Source organism: Panthera leo, chromosome F3 (assembly GCF_018350215.1).
Source record: "Panthera leo isolate Ple1 chromosome F3, P.leo_Ple1_pat1.1, whole genome shotgun sequence".
Lineage (NCBI taxonomy): Eukaryota > Metazoa > Chordata > Mammalia > Carnivora > Felidae > Panthera > Panthera leo.
In genome coordinates this window covers 48,953,152-48,966,967 of record NC_056696.1, presented here as the reverse complement: position 1 = coordinate 48,966,967, position 13,816 = coordinate 48,953,152, and the positions used below count along the sequence as shown (strand labels likewise).

General features: G+C 34.4%; 1 protein-coding gene and 1 non-coding gene across 3 annotated transcripts in view; one reads left to right on the top strand and one right to left on the bottom strand.

Moving 5' to 3' along the window:
- Positions 1 to 13,816, top strand: part of RGS18 (regulator of G protein signaling 18) — a 42,727-nt gene that overhangs the window by 10,829 nt on the left and 18,082 nt on the right. Inside the window, exons 2-4 of one of the 2 annotated variants that reach the window (XM_042924912.1) lie at positions 9,602 to 9,729; positions 10,193 to 10,294; positions 11,368 to 11,429. In XM_042924912.1, coding sequence (XP_042780846.1) covers positions 9,611 to 9,729; positions 10,193 to 10,294; positions 11,368 to 11,429 — 283 coding nt within the window. In that variant the 5' untranslated portion in view covers positions 9,602 to 9,610. Of the gene's footprint in view, positions 1 to 9,347; positions 9,730 to 10,192; positions 10,295 to 11,367; positions 11,430 to 13,816 lie in introns of those variants that run through there. The other variant, XM_042924911.1, reaches the window with a different exon arrangement.
- On the bottom strand, positions 4,691 to 4,797 carry LOC122212545. The gene has a single exon (XR_006199214.1). It is a non-coding gene; the product is annotated as a U6 spliceosomal RNA (small nuclear RNA).

Here is a 13,816-nt window from a genome sequence, read left to right as displayed (position 1 = left end):
ATGTAAAATAAACATACATCTAAGGTTTTATTTAACTCACTAGTTAATGAGGGAATCAGTAAGACATTATAGAGTGTTCAAAAGAGAATTGAAAACATTCACACATATACTGGTCATCAAGAATACTAAAATGAATTTACAAATAGATGCAAAATTATCAACATCCATAGGGCAATAGTCAAATGCATCTCCTTAGGGCTAATCTGCATATCTGTGAACAGGAATCACAGGCATTGCTATCCGTGTTCATAATTTATAGAACTGTAATATGCTTCAAAGACAATGAAAAGGGAAGACAACTCTGAAGGGTGAACTGGGCAGGACACTCAGTAATCTTTTCCCTATTTTAAAGTCTTTTACTATTATTCTTGACAGTATAAATACTAAGTATTGCAAAACAGCACCATCCATTGTAAGAATGGCAATGATTTTATACAGCTGGGGTTAAAAGGACAGAATGGATGGGGTGAGAAATGAGGCTGGAAAGATGGGCAGGGCCCATATCATGAAGCTGAGTGATGCCTTTTATTTTGTTTGGCACTGGGGAAGAGGTAGAGACAACTCTGGATGGCCCTGCTTGTCCTCTCCTCTTCTTTTTTTCTGTAGGATAGGAATAATTTAGCATAGCAGTTATGAGTTAGCTCAGTAGAAGAGTGTGGTAGACTCTGGAGATTCTTTCTTTCAAATAAGGGCATTTCCTCAACCAGTGCACTCCCATTGATACACAGCTGCTATCTGTCCTCCTTTCCTTATAAATATTTTTTTTTTTTTTTGTTTTTTTAATGTTTATTTATTTATTTATTTATTTATTTATTTATTTTTTATTTTTTTATTTTATTTTTTAATATATGAAATTTACTGTCAAATTGGTTTCCATACAACACCCAGTGCTCATCCCAAAAGGTGCCCTCCTCAATACCCATCACCCACCCTGCCCTCCCTCCCACCCCCCATCAACCCTCAGTTTGTTCTCAGTTTTTAACAGTCTCTAATGCTTTGGCTCTCTCCCACTCTAACCTCTTTTTTTTTTTTTTTTTTTTTTTTTTTCCTTCCCCTCCCCCATGGGTTTCTGTTATGTTTCTCAGGATCCACATAAGAGTGAAACCATATGGTATCTGTCTTTCTCTGTATGGCTTATTTCACTTAGCATCACACTCTCCAGTTCCATCCATGTTGCTACAAAAGGCCATATTTCATTTTTTCTCATTGCCACGTAGTATTCCATTGTGTATATAAACCACAATTTCTTTATCCATTCATCAGTTGATGGACATTTAGGCTCTTTCCATAATTTGGCTATTGTTGAGAGTGCCGCTATAAACATTGGGGTACAGGTGCCCCTATGCATCAGTACTCCTGTATCCCTTGGATAAATTCCTAGCAGTGCTATTGCTGGGTCATAGGGTAGGTCTATTTTTAATTTTCTGAGGAACCTCCACACTGCTTTCCAGAGCGGCTGCACCAATTTGCATTCCCACCAACAGTGCAAGAGGGTTCCTGTTTCTCCACATCCTCTCCAGCATCTATAGTCTCCTGATTTCTTCATTTTGGCCACTCTGACTGGCGTGAGGTGGTATCTGAGTGTGGTTTTGATTTGTATTTCCCTGATAAGGAGCGACGTTGAACATCTTTTCATGTGCCTGTTGGCCATCCGGATGTCTTCTTTAGAGAAGTGTCTATTCATGTTTTCTGCCCATTTCTTCACTGGGTTATTTGTTTTTCGGGTGTGGAGTTTGATGAGCTCTTTATAGATTTTGGATACTAGCCCTTTGTCTGATGTGTCATTTGCAAATATCTTTTCCCATTCCGTTGGTTGCCTTTTAGTTTTGTTGGTTGTTTCCTTTGCTGTGCAGAAGCTTTTTATCTTCATAAGGTCCCAGTAATTCACTTTTGCTTTTAATTCCCTTGCCTTTGGGGATGTGCCGAGTAAGAGATTGCTACGGCTGAGGTCAGAGAGGTCTTTTCCTGCTTTCTCCTCTAAGGTTTTGATGGTTTCCTGTCTCACATTCAGGTCCTTTATCCATTTTGAGTTTATTTTTGTGAATGGTGTGAGAAAGTGGTCTAGTTTCAACCTTCTGCATGTTGCTGTCCAGTTCTCCCAGCACCATTTGTTAAAGAGACTGTCTTTTTTCCATTGGATGTTCTTTCCTGCTTTGTCAAAGATGAGTTGGCCATACGTTTGTGGGTCTAGTTCTGGGGTTTCTATTCTATTCCATTGGTCTATGTGTCTGTTTTTATGCCAATACCATGCTGTCTTGATGATGACAGCATAAATATTTTGATGATTGAGGTAAAGTCTCTGTCTTGAAGCTCTTCTATGAAGTTGTCAAGTGCAGCTATGCCCATGTCAGACATACTTTTAGGTGAAGCAGTGCAGGTGTGGGAGATCTTTTACACTTTGCTGTTTCTCTGCCTGTGAGCTTCCTCAGTAAAACATAATATATAACATTTGCACTGAGGATGTAGGAACTTTTTCCCCCTTTGCATTAGAGGTAGTCAATGAATTTGCTTTCTGTTTGGTTTTTTTATTGCTATTGCTGGTAGTAGAAATATCGTGACTTTTGAATTAGTATAATCCTGTAGAGTATTGGAAGAACTAGTGTGTTCCAGTATTCACCCTGAGCTGCTGTGTTGAAAAATTACCAAATTACTATGATTGAGAGTAGTTGGGGGTAATTATGGAAAGGGAGACTTGATTTATTTTCTGATATGTAAGTTCTTACAGAATTTCCTTACCCCAGGTGTTTATGCAGTTACTCTTAAAATGGCTAGTAAAATCATATGTCAATTTTGACCACGTGATTAGTAGTAGAACATGGGTGTTTTCTAGATAAAAATCAAATAGAGTTTCAGGTCGAACTAATGAAGCAATTAGTTCTTTATTTGAAAATACATATTTGGTTTATAGATTAATATTTTTCAGTCGGTCCACAGATACAATTCTAATTCCCCCTTATTTCAATCACCTTTTCCTTGAAGAAGTGAACTATGTAGTTTCCCCCAGTCTGGATCTCACTGATTGCACATTCAGGTGTGGTTCAACATGTTCCTCTGTCTTCTCTCATTCCTGCTAACTAGAAACTGGGTCCAGAGACTGGAACAAACTCTGATCTGATCTCTTTGGAAAACTGTAAGTGGGATATGGCAAGGCTATAGGAAACCTATAATGTTTGTCTCTTTTTGTGACCTTAGCAACCATTGAAGCTTAATGCCTATATTTAAATATTTGTTTAAAAAGTTGAAATACTTCTTCTTATCTACTGTTTGATTACTCATCGCAGAATTAATAGGAAAGGCAGGAAAATGGCTTAATTCTTATTTTAAAATTTTTATTTAATTTATTTTTTAAATTTACATTCAAGTTAGCGTATAGTGCAACAATGATTTCAGGAGTAGATTCCTTAGTGCCTCTTACCCATTTACCCCATGCCCCCTCCCACAACCCCTCCAGTAACCCTCTATTTGTTCTCCATATTTAAGTCTCTTATGTTTTTGTCCCCTTCCCTGTTTTTATGTTATTTTTGCTTCCCTTCCCTTATGTTCATCTGTTTTGTCTCTTAAAGTCCTCATATGAATGAAGTCATATGATGTTTGTCTTTCTCTGACTGACTAATTTCACTTAGCATAATACCCTCTAGCTACATCCACATAGTTGCAAATGGCAAGATTTCATTCTTTTTGATCGCTGAGTAATACTCCATTTTATTTATACACCACATCTTCTTTATCCATTTATCCATCGGTGGACATTTGGGCTCTTTCCATACTTTGGCTATTGTTGATAGTGCTGCTATAAACATTGGGGTGCATGTGCCTCTTCAAAACAGCATACCCGTGTCCCTTAGAGAAATACCTAGTAGTGTAATTGCTGGGTCATAGAGTAGTTCTATTTTTAATTCTTTGAAGAACCTACATACTGTTTTCCAGAGTGGCTGCACCAGTTTGCATTCCCACCAGCAGTGCAAAAGAGATCTTTCTCCACATCCTTGCCAGCATCTGTTGTTGCCTGAGTTGTTAATGTTAGCCATTCTGACAGGTGTGAGGTGATATCTCATTGTGGTTTTGATTTGTATTTCTCTGATGATGAATGATGTTGAGCATTTTTCATGTGTGGGTTGGTCATCTGAATGTCTTCTTTGTAGAAGTGTCTATTCATGTCTTTTGCCCATTTCTTCACTGGATTATCTGGTTTTTTTGGGTGTTGAGTTTGATAAGTTCTTCATAGATCTTGGATACTAACCCTTTAACTGACATGTCGTTTGCACATATCTTCTCCCATTCGAGCAGTTGCCTTTTAGTTTTTCTGATTGTTTCCTTCACCATGCAGAAGGTTTTAATTTTGATGAGGTCCCAATGGTTCATTTTTGTTTTTGTTTCCCTTGCCTCTGGAGACATGTTGAGTAAGAAGTTGCTGCGGCCAAAGTCAAAGAGATTTTTACTTGTTTTCTCCTCAAGGATTTTGATGGTTTCCTGTCTTACATTTAGGTATTTCATCCATTTTGAGCTTTTTTTTGTGTCTGGTGTAAGAAAGTGGTCCAGGTTCATTGTTCTGCATGTCACTCTCCAGTTTTCCCAGCACCACTTGCTGAAGAGACTGTCTTCATTCCATTGGATATTCTTTCCTGCTTTGTCAAAGATTAGTTGGCCATACATTTGTGGGTCCATTTCTGGGTTCTCTATTCTGTTCCATAAAAATCTGGAACGCTTCACGAATTTGCGTGTTATCCTCGCGCGGGGGCCATGCTAATCTTTCCTGTATCGTTCCAATTTTAGTATATATGCTGCCGAAGCGAGCACGAAAACTTCTTAATTCTTTATTATTCCTTTTATTAACAAGTTTTCATGATAATAAGTTAATTTCTATAATCTTCTGAAGGTAGACAATTATTTTTAGATAATATTATGTACCCCACAGATATAAATAAGTTTAATGTGTTCAATCCATTCTAATTATTAAAATTCTTCAAATTCAAAGGATTTCATTTTGTTTAGTGGAAGACTTGCAGTGTCAGCCCTTGAATATCTTTTATATCTATTCTATTTGTCTTTGATAGTTACTTGCTAACTGACATGACAAGATTGACCAGTTCAGCATGTTCATTTCCTGTCTCAGACATCAGCAATATCTACACTAAACCTAAGCTGCTTTTAGTAAGGGGTGACATTTCAAAACCACAATCTGGGTCTTAATGCTAATGCATTAGTAATTATATATAGGTCTTTATAGTGGAAAGAGGTAGGAAATATTTACAGGTAGGAAAAATATATATCCTGTGTCCAATATAAAAGACTAGAAACTGTGACCAATCAAGTATCAACTTGCAAAGTTGATACTGATTCTTGCCATCAAATTTCAAGACTAAGGAGATTTTAATTAAACTGTTTCCTATTGCATCTATGTGTCCCTTATTTCACCCTAAGAATTCAGTTTCTCATTGGCACAGGGAATGATAAATTAGAACATCCACTAATTACTCATTTCTTAAATTATTCTCAGAATAATATAAATACTACCTCCACTCTGATTACTGAAATTTAATAAAAATAGAAAAGGTTCCTTGAAACCTGGTCCTTTCTAAAAGCACAAGAAAACTAATTTCACAACAAAAATGTATCAAAAGAAAATAAACAAGAGAAATATATCAAATTTAAATTCCATACAAAGTTATAGTAAGGAGAATAAGGAACATAACTGTATAAATTGTGTAAGTTCACAAAAGATAAGTATGAAACCCAGCCTAATTTTAATGGGTCTTAATTTTTCCTAATGCAATGGAAAAGAAGGTGAGGATTCCAACTATCAACTTACTACACTGAAGTTATAAACCAATCATATTAGACTGGAAAATAAATTAGAGTATAGCAATTTTAAAAGGGTTTGTTGAAACTACTAATATTTATACAGAATCTATTTATTGATAAATTTAAGAAAACTAATTGAAAAAAATCTATGAGTTAATTCTATGAGCAATAATAGAATTCAGTAAGGTAATTGGACATATATATGTCAGGTAAAAGATGGCCAGGATCGTGACTAATTGGCCATGATCATGATGGCCATGGCCATGATTAATTAATAAATACGTTACCTTTTGCCAAAAAAACTACAAAACTGAAAAAATAAATGTAATATAACTGTTTCTAGACACTGAGGAATCTGAGATCCTTAACATATGAGAGACAATGAAATGAACCATACAACATCAATCACTTTCTTAAAAGACTTTAGTGTGGGGAAGAAATATCAGTCTCATTTAGAAACTGAGAAGTTTACAGGGGTATTCCTTAAACAGAAAAAAAAAATACGATTTTAAGCTGAGGAAATATCAAGAGTAAGGGGGGCAGAAATTTGCAAGACAAAGTATTAGAAAGAGTACAAGAAATTTGTGCAAGGTTACCTTTGAGTCTGGCTTATTACCAAGCAGCTCACATGCAGGATAAAACTCCATGAGTATTGGCAAAGAATACTTACCATAAGATATAAGTTAATAATTTTCAGAGCTCATGCAGAGCTGAGGGACATTCAATTTCTTACCATCCAAAATAGGAAAGCTTTAATGAACACCCTGGGAATTCATTATAAATTTAGGTGTCATCATACCTCAGTAATTAAGGCTTATATGCACCCATAATATCAAGCTTTTAAATAAAAGTCTTTAAAGACAAAGCTGATACTTAAATAACTGCTGATCAATGTTAACTCCATCATCATTAATGAAGACCAACAAAATTCTGATATTTAACATCATAAAATTCAAATACCCAGCATCCAATAAATAATTATTGGACATCTGATGGATTGAGAAACTGTGCTGTCATCAGGGAGAAAACAAATATAAAAGCAGACCCAGATCACAGAGATGAATTTTCAGAAATAAACTTCAATATAGGTATTTAAAATATGTTCAAGAACATTAAAAAACATAATGAAGGTAAAATATTCAAATTATAAAAAATCAGATCTCTGGAGGTGAATTAACATTATTGGATAAGCTTAACAACAAATAAGGCATTGTGGCAAAAAAGATCGGCTAAAATTGTTGTGAAGACATAGCGATGAAAAATATCCGTGAAACAGAGAGAAAAGAGGCAAAAAACTGAATATTTCCTAAGTGACTAATGGGACAATATCAAGAGGTCAGACATACCTGTAATTTGAGTCTCTGAAGTTGTGAGAAAGGGAAACAAAAAATGGAGAGCTAGTACCTAAAAGTTTCCAATTTTGACAAAAATTATAAACCCACAAATCCAAAAGGCTCAACGAATCCCAAGTAAAATGAACACCTTTCATATCTTAATCAAGTCTTTAAAAACCAGAGATAAAGAAGAAATCTGAAAAGTGGTCACAGTCTTACATTAGGATGTAAGAACTCTTAAACGAATTAGCAGTGACTTCTTAACAGGAATAATGGAGGCCAGAAAACAAAAATACAACATCTTTAAAGTTGCTGAAGGAAGAAAAAACAACTGTCAACCTAGATTCTATCTTGTGAAAATATCCCTCAAACTGAGAAGGAAAAAAAAAATTTAAGAGACATTTTCAGAGTATCAAGAGCTGAGAAAATTCGTTTTCAGCAGACCTTCACGACACAAATGTTAAAGGTGTTCAGGCTAAGGGACTTGTGCACTTCTGCACAAAGAAGTGAAGAGAACTGGAAATCATTAACTTGTAGGTAAATATAAAAGACTGTTCTCATTTAAAATATATATTTAATAGATTATTGTGCCCAAGAATGCTGGCCACCATGCAGCATCCACCCTTTTCTTTCTCTCCTGCTTCCGACTGTTTGCATACAAAAAGAGTAAATCCACACATCTCATAGTTCTCTTTCAGATCTTTACACAGGCCTTTAATGTAGTTTCCTTGTGTCCATATTTTCACAATATCTCTCTCCTTAGTTCTATGAGCTTGCACACAATTTCAACACATCTAATGAAAACACCAGTAAGTTTCTGTCTCTCCTCTGGATATAGTACTTCAAATATAGTCTCATTATAGTCAACAGTCAAGATGAATTTAAAAATGTGTTCAGGGGCACCAGGGTAGCTCAGTTGGTCAAATGCCTGATTCTTGGTTTCGGCTCAGGTCATGATCTCACTGTTCGTGTGTTCAAGCCCCACGTCAGGCTCTGTGCTGACAGCGCAGAACCTGCTTGGGATTCTTTCTCTCTCCCTCTCTCTTTGCCCCACCCCTACTCTCTCTCTCTCTCAAAATAAATCAATAAACTTTTTAAAAAATTATAAAAATATGTGCAAAATAAAAGTTATCAAATCAGGAGGGTGTGTGTATAAATATATACTAAATATTCTTTAATTTCAGTTCTGTAAATGTTTTGAGCTCCTAGGTGGCATCCCTGTCAACTATTTTCTTGAAATCAATAATTTGAAAAGACTAAAAATAAAACAGGTTTATTATACATTTGTTAACTTCCTTTTTAATAGACAAAATTTTAGAGGAATTAAAGCATCCACTACTGGAGATCAAAGACTTTTCGAAAGACTAAATCACATGCTCCTGGTGATCAAAGGCTCCGATAATTCCAGATCTTTTCTTCCACTGACCTCTGGGGCTTTGCAAGAATAAATCACTTAATATCTATCATTCTTGGTTTCCTTTTCTACAAAATGTAAACTATGGACTACATCAGTATTTCTTAGATATGTAGGTGTCTTAAAACAGTGGAATAAGTGGATGTTTAACCAACTTGGAGTTGTCATTTTTTTTTTAATAAGGACGTAAAATAAACAAACACAAAACCTGCCATCTCTAGTTAAAATGTTTCATCAAAAAGAATTTTTTAACAATCAAAAAGGTAGAAGGGCAACTTCAAAATAAGTAAATTCTTCATATTAATATATATGTAGTTTAAGAAAAAATTTACATATTATCTTTTTATCCCCATTTTTACCATGGACTGCTTAAAAATTTCTTAAATGTCTAAAATCATTCCATGAAACTATGCTTAAAAATTATTGAATTAAATACTTTCTACTGTCTCTTTCAACTATAAAACTCCATGATCTATATTCTTATTTTGATACAATATGTTAATCAAAGGTAATTTACATTACATAGCATTATGTCAAGTAAATGAAATTTACTTAACTCCTTGTAATTAAAATATGCAAAAAAAAAAAAAATTAAGAACAAGGGAAAATATCTCCTAATGTTTGATGTAGTACTTCACCACAACATATTTGAATACACACTATACACATTTAAAGATGTTTTAAAAAGTTCCTGTGGGAAATGACAGTGTCATTTGGGTCGATTAAAGCATCATTCTGGTTGCACAAACTAGAAAGAGAAGTTCCACTGTGGTAATACTAGTCTTTATCTTAGGGACCAAGAGTCATTTTGCAAATTTGTAGTATCATTTCCCTAAACAACTCAGAACCAAATTGTACTTCAGTTCCTCAGTTCTACTTTTTTGTAGAGGCAGACACACAGCTCTGGACTCTTTTTTTGTTATTGTTTTTTTTTGGGGTTTTCTTTGGCACTGCTGACAGAGTTGAGATAACTTTTTATTGTACCATGTATAACTATGAAATACCATTAACAAGTGAAAGATGTAATAAGCTAGGCATCTCTTCCTTTTAGAGAAAGAAGATGGAAACATCTTTGGTTTTCTTTTCTCAATTAAATATGTGTGAACCAAAGGAAAAAGCTTTTTTCAAGTTAATACATGGTTTAGGAAAAGAAGAAACCAGCAAAGAAGCCAAAATCAGGTAAAATCAGTTTTATACTTCTAAAACATGATTGATGTTGAATATTTGTTAGCAGTTGTTTTTAAAATATCTGGTTGAAAGTATATTGACTGTACTGTTAAAACTGGAGGAAAAAGGTCTCTTTGTTAGGCGTAAACAACTGTCAAATCTAAAGTGTTTTTATTTTTTTTAATGCAACAATTTTAACCACACAAAAGAAGTAATAACAATCTTAATTAAAATATAGCCTCAAATACTTCCTAGTCACTGTGGGAAAAAACAAATATATTTCACATATGCTCTCCTAATTCCTCCACAAATTGAATGAAATTCATTAGGAAAACCATTTTGAGTGTGTGGAGAGTGGGTGGTGGATGAGAAGGGATGTTCAGGTGATTACCAATTCCAAATTTGTTCGACAGTCAGAAGGAAAGATTTTAATTGTCATCCAAATAGTCCTGAAGCTAATGCGTTTTCATTTCAGAGCTAAGGAAAAAAGAAATAGGCTAAGTCTTCTTGTGCAGAAACTTGAGTTTCATGAAGAACCCCCCTCCAGCAGATCTGGGAACTTGGCCAAAGAAACAAGGTGAATAACTTTTAATTATTTCAGGGAAGATTTTGCTGATTCTAACATTAAAGGTTTAAGAAAGAGGAAATTAGGGATTTACATTTTATTGGAAATTACACCGTAATATAAGGAAGGTTAGAGATCTCATTTCAAAAAAACTAGGAATATTCCATAAAACTAAACTATTTTAATAACTCAAATTAAATAACCTTATAAAAATTTAAAGGTGCTCTTTTAAAATTATATACCTGTCAATTTTAAATGATATATTTTACTCCTTATAAACTGATGAAATACTCATTAATTTAAGAGTTTTCACAATGTAATATTGTCATAGAGGAGAGCTATTCATCTCTTCCTTTAGTAGTTTGAAAAAAAAATTCCTCTAGGTATAAAAGAAAGAAAGCACAAAAAGGGATGTTCTGTCACTTTAGGCCATTTCTTCAATTCAAACAGAAAATGAAATAGCCTTATCTACTAGTATAATACAGATTCTTCCAAGAATGAAATATGACCAATAAAAGATCCAAAACAAATATATTATACTTTGTAAATTATAACTCTAAAATACTTGTTGTATTGCAGCTTTTTAAATATATTTCTTATCCCTTTAGAACTTCATTAGCCAAACTTCCTGTATCTGTTTTTTTTTTTTTAAATTGCTGCATATTGTGGTAAGAGCTTCAAGGAAATTGCAGTTAAAAAGTTTGACTAAAAAATACCGTCAGTTTATGTTCTTCTAATTGTTGAATTAAACTGGATATGCAGAAATGAATAAATTGTTTTCTTAAAAAAATAAAAAAGATAAGTGACCTGATTTCCTTTCCTTTGTTCTTAACCTAACACATGATTAATTTTAAATAAAATGATTCGTACACTCATGAGAAAATAATGAATGTTATTTTATTATATGTTAAACTTGACCAATGATTTTGAAATTTCCAATGTAAAAACAACTTTCATTGAATAATAATAAAAGAAGAAACCCCATGAAATATGACTGTAAAGAGCAGTGTAATAGCATATGTTAGAGCAGATCCATAAACAGACTTTCTGCATACTCCATTATAAACATTTTGTTTCTTGAACAGAGTCTCCCCTGAAGAAGCAGTGATATGGGGTGAATCATTTGACAAACTGCTTTCCCATAAAGGTTAGTGGTATTTTCCCCAAATGCTTTACATCTTAATGGAAAACTGCACAAAATATGCATGTAACTATACAAAACAGGCTGCAATAAAAATGTAGTCTGATTGGTAATTGACGGCAATCTGAGTTTCTGATCAAGAGAAATAACTAAAAGAATAGTCAACAAATGGAAAGTATTTCTTCAATATTCTAATTTTACTGAGAAATACTTATTGTGGTTGAAATATTACCTCTTTGTGTCATGATTAACAGTTTCAAATTTTTCATTTATTGATTTTTTTAATGAGATCCTTGGGTTTTTTTATTTTTAATATTTATTTATTATTTATTTTGTGTGTGAGAGAGAGAGAGCAGGTGAGGGACAGAAAGAGAGAGGAAGAGAGAATCCCAAGCAGGCTCTGCACTGACAGTGCATAGCCTGATGCAGGGCTGGAACTCACAAACTATGAGATCGCGACCTGAGTTGAGATCAAGGGTCAGACGCTTAACTGACTGAGCCACCCAGGGACCCTAAGATCCTTTTTTTTCTTTATTAAAAAAATTTTTTAATGTTTATTTATTTTGAGAGAGAGAGACAGAACATGAGTGGGGGAGGGGCAGAGAGAGACAGAGACACAGAATCCGAAGCAGGCTCAGGTCTCCAAGCTGTCAGCACAGAGTCCCACGCTTCAAGATCATGACCTGAACCAACATCAGCTGCTTAACCAACTGAGCCACCCAGGTTTCCCAATCCTTGTTTTTTTTAAATACTTGATTATCCTATGTTACTTTTATTTTTAAGTGATCTAAAATGTAAAGAAATTCTTTTATTGGAAATTCAGGAAACCCTCATGAAAATACTTATTTTTCCAAATTTTGTAAATATTTCACTCCTCATATCAATAATCTCTTATGAGTTTTGTAGGTGACATGGAAGGTGAGGACAAATATTGAGTCCTTGTTTGACTATTCAACACTATGATAAAGCATGAGTCAGAAGATAGGCTGCCTAGATTGTTACTCTGTAGTGTCAACTTACATAAAGCAGGGGTGTGAGCATTTTTTGTCTTTACTGAGTCCCTGATTCCTTTCATGAAGCAAAATTGGTAAGTTTAACTGAGTAAACGATGGGCCTATGAACCACAGGGTTGATCATTTTCGGCAACCAAGCAGAGTTGTTTCAGAAACACTTTACCATTACACACTTCCTCAAGTGCACCACTTTTACTTGTATCTCACAATTTCCCTGGTTCCTCACCTCATTCTTTGTCTAAAACACAAACCCTCCTTGCTCTTGCCCAGACCATTCCAAGATGAGGCTAGCTAAACTACTGTACTGTCACTCTACTGTTTATAGTATTCCTAGTGGAGTTCACATTCTAAAGTTTCTTTTGGAAGAAGAGGTTTCTGTTGCTAGGACAGCTAAGAGTGCACTACTTGTAATTCAGCCTCAAGTACTGTGCTCTGTTTGACGAAACACCAACTTTTCTTGTCTGTCTTCATTTTCTGTATTTTTCTCCTTCCTAGTTGTCCATCTCTGTAAGGTCTTGGTGTTCTGTTAATGCTTCCCTGAATTTATTGACACAGAATTCTATTTCTGTACACCATCCCTGAATACTTTCCCTCTTCCAATGAAAATACATTGTACCTCTGAATTGTAATATGGACTGAGAGAAAGAAAAATATAGGTAGAAAAACCAAGGCTTGCATTTAAGCAAGAATGTAATCAATGAAAATGACATAAGAAAGAAGTTGATGCTAAAAAAAAAAGTAACTTCTTACTCCTTTCTCCTTATTTCACCTTAATACTGTATCGGTCCATATTTTGGAGAAGAGTAATTTAAACATCTTTCCTCAACTGCTCACTTTTCTTCATCCCCGATATCCAATCATTTTTTAACTATTATTCCAATTCTTGCTCAATATATGTCAAATCTGTCTTGTTCTCACTAACTCCACTGTCTTGGTTCAGGAATTTGTCAGTGCTTAAGAATAATTACAACAATCTGTATAAAACTTTCCTCCATCATTAATTATGCTCCCCAAATTTGTTTCTTTTCTTATTTCTTAGTATTTCCAACATTTGAACACATCCCCCTTTATTCTCTTCACCAGTCACAGCAAGAGAAAAAAGGAATGGAATTCTTTCTTTCTCTTTCTTTCTTTCTTCCTTTCTTTCTTTTTCTTTCTTTCTGGAATTTGATAGTTTATTACAAGGAAGCAGATGTCTTTTCATCTGTGGAGGCTCAGCCCAGTCCATCACCTGATAAATATTAAGTTCTTAAATAATATAACCAATTTTGTTGCGAAGAAAAAGTTAGCCCACGTTTCCTTTGACATTTGAGTTCTGGTTCTCTTCAGCTACATAATGATTGCATAATCTTAGGTAAGCTTCCTTATGTCTCTGACTTT